The 8,050-nt window shown below is 30.3% G+C and overlaps 1 protein-coding gene across 2 annotated transcripts in view; it reads right to left on the reverse strand.

The window, feature by feature from the left end:
- Uchl5 (ubiquitin C-terminal hydrolase L5) overlaps positions 1 to 8,050 on the reverse strand; it is a 40,077-nt gene continuing 32,027 nt past the window's right edge. For both annotated transcript variants that reach the window (XM_010608750.3, XM_010608749.3), the window contains exons 10-11: positions 6,301 to 6,399; positions 1 to 1,795 (exon numbers count right to left, since the gene is read on the reverse strand). In XM_010608750.3, the coding sequence (XP_010607052.1) occupies positions 1,751 to 1,795; positions 6,301 to 6,399 (144 nt within the window). In that variant the 3' untranslated portion in view covers positions 1 to 1,750. The remainder of the gene's footprint in view (positions 1,796 to 6,300; positions 6,400 to 8,050) is intronic.

Consider the following 8,050-nt stretch of genomic DNA (forward strand, 5'->3'; position numbering starts at 1 on the left):
AAAAAAAAAAAAAAAAAAAAAAAAAATTATGCTTTAGCTCTATGATCCAACTCAAATTCATTTTGGTGAGGTAGTGAGATCATAGTTCATTTTCCCAATGTGAATATTCAGCTACTTTATTCTGGCTCTATTTGTTGAAAAGATTCTCCTTTCACATTGGATTGCTTTGTCACCTTTGTTAAAATATCAAGTGATCAGAAAAATATAAATCTGTTTTTAGGTCCTCTCTTGTATTCCACTGATTTATTTGATTACTAGGTATTACTTTCTACAACAATCCTTATGTTGCTTTACAGAATTGAAGCCTCAATAAAATACAGAAATAAAAAGAAGTAAATGAATGAGATCAAAATGAGCCTAAGATAAATTTTGAAAATTGTATGACAGCTTTGCAACACTCCATAATTACTATTGTATCAAGAGCAAAATATGTTGATGCACAAGTAATTTAAAAACTACATATTCTTATTATCTTCACTTGAAATTATATATGAAAAATATTTCATTAATTTTTCTTCTCAATTTCCTCACAGGTTTCCTCCCATTGGTTCTAAGTAATTTAATACCACAATTGTAACAATCCTAGAAAAGTCACGTGTTAAAGCTGAAAGACGGGGGCACATTCTACCTAACAAAATAAATTATGTTAAATTTATTTTACAATAAATAATGTTTAAAAGGCCACATATCAACTTTAAAAACATGCTTGGTAAAGAAAAAAGTAGACTATTTTCTTTATAAAAAGTTTTATAAAACTTCCTTTGAAATTTAACTTGGAAAAGAAGCTTAAGAACAAGAATATAGTACAATGTTAATTTATAAAATAAAAATCTGAACAACTTCAAGAGAAAAAAAATAATTCATTATGAGCAAATTGTACACGACTCTTAGAAATTGTGGAATCTATTAATTTTGTTCAAATTAGCATAGAAGGTTCTCTACTACCACTGCCATCTTTCTTTTTTAAAGCAAATAACCTGAACTGTCAAACCTGTAACTTTCAATAAAGATACAGCTAACAGCATAAAGGTTGCCAAATGCAGAGAAACACCAAAACTCTTTAAAATTTACAATTTGTTCTTAACCTGAAATTTTGTTTTGAAGTATAATACCCAGACTTCTCTAGATAACTATACCATGAACTCCAAACACCTCAAGAAAGTTTTGTAAAATAAAATTGGAGTATTTATTACCTTTTCTGTTGGCATCAGTGAAAATCACCAGAAACTATTTTCATTCTTTTCAATTGATTGGCATGAAAATCAAATAATTGTTGTAAGATAAAATTCAGTTTTGAGTTTCAAAATATATCAAAGACAAAAATATTGATTTCCTGTTAATGATAAGAAACAGAAGATCCAACTTAATTTAGAGCTGACATTAATAAACTGAAAGCTAAAAAAAAAAATCAATTAGAACAGTAACAGGTAAAGAATATCATTTGTGCATTTCCAAGGTTCTTGACTATAGTTAAATATCCAGAGTACCAACAAGAGTTTTCAGCTCCAATGTCAAATAATAAAATTTGGGCAAGCACTCTTAGTATCAATTTTATTTAATATGTACTACATGCACATGATGCAGGTGGGGAAAAAGTTACGGATCCATGCATTACAGACAAGACAGACTGGTACTTTTGCCAAACGTGCACTGAGTCAATTAGGACACTGCTCAAAGTTCCTTAGACTTAATGGTTTGCAGGAGAGTAAGTTCAGATGCAGAGCTGAGTACACATCCCAACGTATCCTCTTCACTTGGTTTCCTGAGCTTTTTTTGCATTCTGTTTTTCTTTTGCCTAAAAATTAAAGACAGCATATTACAAAATCTTCAAAGACTGCTTTATACTATACTAAAATAAAATGTGCCTAAGAGGGCATTCTCAAGCTGCAAGCATTGAAATGCACTACACATAAGATTTCTAGAGACAGGTTTAGTGGTGCATGCCTATAGTTTCAGCTATTCTCAAAGTTGAGGCAGGAGGACAACTCAAGTCCAAGTGTTTGAGACCAGCCTGGGAAACATAGCAAGACTTTTTTCAAAATAAAAATTGTAGAGCATTACATATTTTACAACTTGAGACTTGTAACAAACTAAACTATTTCTGGACAACTATATAGTCATTCATTGCCCTCAGAAAGTATAAGACTTGGTTTGTAGTTCTTTTTTATCTATAGTTGAAATGTATCGGTATAACTATAGTAATTAAAAAATATAAAATTACTTATTTCATAAAATCAATTCATGAATATCCCAAAACAATAGAATTTGCCCATTTCTTACTCAAACTAAGTATAAGTTACTTTTGTATTTATATTTAAACTTGCTTTCTACGTATTTGAATAAATTAGTTTAACATTAAGTTTAATTTAAGAAAATATCATTGCGATATTAATAAAGGAATGTGTAACTGTTATGTCAATAAGCCCTACCGACATGACCTAAAAGAATGTTTCACGTTATTTCATTTGACCTTCATAACAATTATATATTGCTTGACTACAGCAATTGTTTTATCCTTTAGCAGATAAAAGCAGCCAGAGCCCACAGATATTACCAAACTGACCAAAGTCACATAGCTAATACATAGTAAAACTTCAACAAAAGTCAAAGACACATGTTCTATAGCTACACTTTTCACTGTACTTATGTACCAATAACCTGGGGACCCTATCAAAATACAAACTGATTCTGTAAAATACCTGAGGTACTGCATTTATAAAAACTCTCAAATAATGCCAATTATATAGGCTTTGGAAAGGAACCAGCTTTCTACTATTATACAATTTAAAAACAAAAGAATTTCCTTAGATTAAAAAATAGAGTAATCAGAACCAATAATTAAAATTTCTTATGATGCATTATGTAACAATTACTATACAATATCATAAAATTGAGTGTTATACCACACAGTTAAATATATTGAGAGCATGGGGCAGGGATTTAGCTTAGTGGTGCTGCCACCTGCCTCATAAGTGCAAGGTCCTGAGTTTCATCCCTGGTACGAAAAAAAAAAAACAAAAGAAATATATATATTGAGAAAAAAACATATATTGATAACAAGTTTGTAGATATATTTATTACATATATAAAATATAGGTATCATGTAATATATAAAAATAATAAAATTCATTGCCTACATCAACATTCATAGTTACAACCATGATCTACCATGATCTATAATTTTATTTGTATACCTTTTCAAAAGTCCTATATTTTCAAATAATAAAAATTCAATTTTAGGCGTAATTTAGAATACAGTATGTACTCTTTTCCTATTCATCTCCAAACATATTTAGCAAGATGTTCTGTAGAAGAAGAATGAATTATTGGTTTATGTTAGAAAGTTTATAATTAAATAAGCAAATACATTGAAAAGGGTATTCATACATTTATTAAATTATAACAGAAAAAATAGATAAAGTAAATTAAAAATAATTTCCACCATTAAGCATTTATTATATACTTAACAGTAAGAACTTCTTTAATATGAAGAATGTGCGGTAGATATGATGACCAATTTATAGCTTAGAAATAGAAGACTATAAGAAAGTAAATGAATTGGCTAAAAGCACTAGCTAACAAGTACCATGTCCAAGAATAAACTCAAACCCTATATTGTGCTGTCCTGTTTACAAAATAAAAAATAATGTATTTCCAAATAGCATGGAAAAAAATAAAATTTTTTTCATTTTAGTGTGCCAATGAGATATTAAAAATTAATGATGTGAGCCGGGGATGTAGTTCAGTGGTGTTGTCCCTGCCTGGCAAATGCAAGGTTCTGAACCAGGAAAAAAAAATTAATGTGGCAGATTATTCTGTAACCACAGATATTAATGTAAATAATACTATTTTGCATATTATAAGTAGCTGTTTAAAACTTGGGATAGAAAATGATTCAGAATATTATAAAGAGGTTGAAGTAAAATTTTTAAAAGAATTATAAGACTACTTGAAAAAGGAGATGTTTTTGTGGAATCTTAATTTAGCTCATTTTATTTTATATTTTAAGAAACAGATCTGGTATATGCAAGTGTTTTGTAACTTTTTAGGTTATTTCTAACTCTTTATATAATATACGTAAGCCTTCCACAAAACAAATTTGTGAGTTAAGATCTTAGCCTCATTTAAAATAGCCATATGTCCAAGAGAGAATCAAAGTCTTCACCTTTCATTACTATTCTATAAAACAAAAAGATTTCAGCTCAAATAGTTTTTTGCTACCAAAAGCTGTAGGCAACTGCCTCAGTTACTAAGAAAATCTAATCTTGGACAGGCTTGGGGGTGTCTTTCCTATTTGTTCCCTTACAACTCCTTTCACAATTTGTCCTGTAATTCTTGTTTGCCTTTAAAAAGAAGTATACCAATTAATAACTGTTTTCTGAACACTACAAGTGTTATCACTAGTCACTAACACCATACAGCTTTTTATTGAATATCATTATAAAATCTAACCTTTAGGGGAAAGGTAATAAGGGAAAAGAAAAGAGAAAAGAAAAAAATATGACAAAATGAAAAAATGGAAATAAAGTGTTTGCAAATGGGGAGAGGAGGAGGGCGTGAAGGGAGAGCACGGCCAAGGGGAAAAAAATGAGAACCAAGACCTGTCATGTAAAGGTACAAGATCCCAATAATGAATATAACTACTGTATACCTTAAGAATACCAATAAACTCAATTAAAAAAAAAATCTAACCTTAACTCACTATTCATTTTTCCCACTTAATTTTTTAATATTTGTTATTTATCAGCAGCAAATGACAATACAATGTTGTTTTCTTTTCAAAATAGCATAATGCTTTTGTTTCCAAAATAGGAAAAACAAAAATAGGGCCGGGGATTTAGCTCAGCAGTTCGGTGGCCTGCCTTGCAAGCACAAGGACCCGAGTTCAATCCCTGGTACCAAAAAAAGAGAAACAAAAATATATTTGTCCTAAAGAAGCTGACATATTGACAAATTATTCAATTACTTCCAATCACAAATTTAAAATTTTGTGAATATGAAACTTTAAGTGACTATTATTTAGGAACTACTCTGTATTTTTGCAAGGTTTTCAGCATGAATTAGTCCAGTACTGATTACCATAATAAGAACACTAGTCAGTACAGTACTGTAATTGTTTGTTTATTCCTTTTCCAAACTCTTTGTAACAAATTGTCTGAGATAAGAATTATTTTGTATTAATTATGTGTATATCCCTAGACCTTAACAGAGTGCCAGGAATATAGTTGCAGTTAGGTAAATGATTGATGAATAATTTAACACAATTTTTTAAGAACTTCAACCAAATGGTAAGTCTGAATTCCCTTAAAACACAGGAGGATTAACAAATACTGCATATATACAAGAAATAAATTCATCTCAATATTGCTTACATAGTAGTATTAACAGTTTCAAGAAATAGGCAAACCAGGAGGTCAAAAACCAGCTACCTAAAAAACAAAAAAAAAAAAAAAAAAAAAAAAAAAAAAAAGGCAAACATAATAGACTAAATTGATGTGAACTACTATTTAGGTAATCATGCACTGCCACCTTGTGTCCAAAATAAAGCAAACCAAAGAATTATGGTTTTAAAGCAAAGGTAAACATCTGTTCTCTCTAGGGATATACGATCATGAAAAAACAACAATAATACTGTCCCTAATTTATACATTTAGAATTCATCTATGGGTCCCTGAGGAAATTTATATAAAATTAAAATGTGATACATATCACATTACTTAGTATATTATGTGTTATTTTTTAGGGGGGGTTGTTTTGTTTTGTTTTGTTTTTGTACCAGGGATCAAATTAGGGACCTTGCGCTTGTAAGGCAGGCAGCAGCAACCACTGAACTAAATCACCAGCCCTTTTTGGGGGGTGGGGGGGTCTTTGAGATAGAGTCTTGCTATGCATTAGGCTGGCCCTGCACTCACTAGGTAGCCCAGGTTGACATCAAACTGATAGTAATCCTCTTGAGTGCTGAGATTACCAGAGTATGTTAACACATCTGGCTTTATTTCAATTATTAATATTAAAAATCTGCTTTTGCTTAAAGAAAAGACGGTGTTTTAAATTTTACTTTAATATATAACAATCTGAATTCTACGTATGAATAATTTTGTAAGGCTAAAGCATTGAGGCAATTGTATTTTTATTTCACAGTATCAGAATTAACTAGTTCTCAGAGAACGTAACACTAAGTAAAAGCAAAAAAATAAAACTAAAAAAGCTTCAAGAAATTTTATCTCTACTCTTGCTGCAACAAAATATTTCATGTTTTTGGAGAAGCTAAACTTAAGTACTCACTAGTAAAATACTCACCTTTTCTACAAGTGGTATTAACTGCTGGTGTTCTGCTAAAGTCTTTAACAATTCCATAATGAAAGGCAGATAATTGTGCTTCCTTCTGATATTTTCAATCTGAAATAAAACACATCAAATTGTACTACATCTCTACTAATTTTCTGAAATTTTATGTTTTGTACCCAATTAAAAACAGAAATGGAATAAAATCCTCCAGTCTCATAAAAAATATTAGAAATAATGAGATTCTGTTCCCTCTGAAAATGAAGACTAATACAATAGAACATGTGGCAAGAGTTTCTTGGGCCTGGCTTTGTACACTCAGCAAAGTCTTTCAAAAGTCCAATCTAAGATTATTTATGAAAATGTAACGTATAAAAGCAAACTTAAGAAGGTCTACATGATAAATCAGACAAAGCCTAAAGAAACCAGCTTTATTTTGTGGAAGGAGACTCTTGGAAAAATAAATGCTTTCAGTAGAAAACTGCACTGTTTAGAGAATACTCTACCCAAATTATCTGATTTTAACATTTCATTAATGATGGCAAAGAACATGTCTTCTGGCAGAGGTTCAACTGACTGCTCTGCTCTTCAATAGCTTTTATCCTTTTAAAAGTCATTTTGTCATGCATGGTGGGGCATGCCTATAATCCCAGCACTCAGGCGGTGTAGGCAGGAGGATCGCCCCAAGTTCGAGGCCAACGTGGGCTACACAATGAGTTCACAACTAGCCTAAACTACATAGTGACACTTTGTCTCCACAAAAAAAAAATATTCATTTCCACATTATTTTACTTCATATAAATTCGGCTCTCTAAGGTGCCTTTTGAACTACCTATGACATCTTTGTAGATTCCTGCAGTTAATTATATTAAATCTTAACAGGAAAAAAAAATCTTAACGGGTATTCATTTTATGTCAGTATGAGAATTATTTTAGTTTTTTTAGCTTTTTAAAACAAAGCATAGCCAAATAATGCAGCAGGCAAAGATTCTGAAAATTTGGAGTATATATTAAAAATTAACTATGTAATAACCTTGCATAAGAATGTATGAATAATGGGTAGTTGGAGTTTTAAAATATTATGTGAAATGAGAAATAATAGTTAAAACTATCATCACTTACTTTCCAGTTCCAATGAATTTGGCCTTTCCTCTGTTCTGCCTAAATATTCTGGAACCTGGCTGCTCATGCTACTTCCACCTGAAGAAATCTACTAGTTCGATGTCCATTTATTTATTTAACAGTCAATTGTTGGCTGGAAAACATGATGCAAAGCACTACACTAACACTGTGATGAGCAACAAAAGAAAAGGACAATTCTTGCCTTCAACTGAGCTTTAAATGAAAGTATTATTATAACACTTTTATTATATAAAGTGGTATTATAACACACGTGACAACCTAAGTTCTACATCTAAAGTCATATAAAATTCAAAGTTGCCTCCCCTTTTCATCGTCCAAAAAAAAAAAGCCTAAACAGATTGGAAGTGAAATTATAAATTAAATAAAAACTTTTAAAAATCCCAAAAATGTGAAAGCACAAACAGAAAAAATTTTTCAGTTGAACTTAAAACACTGTGATTTGATTGGATGTCTAAAATGGGATATATCCTAAGGAATAAAACAAACTTTGAGAAACTTTTCAATTGTTATCATTACTAATACTATTATTCTGAATACATATATTTATTATATACATATATATATATATTATATATATACATCATAGAGGAAAGAAATATTTAAGCTAAAGCTAAGAATCAAA

Source organism: Fukomys damarensis, unplaced genomic scaffold (genome assembly GCF_012274545.1).
Source record: "Fukomys damarensis isolate Sample0158 unplaced genomic scaffold, DMR_v1.0_HiC HiC_scaffold_11, whole genome shotgun sequence".
NCBI classification, from domain to species: domain Eukaryota; kingdom Metazoa; phylum Chordata; class Mammalia; order Rodentia; family Bathyergidae; genus Fukomys; species Fukomys damarensis.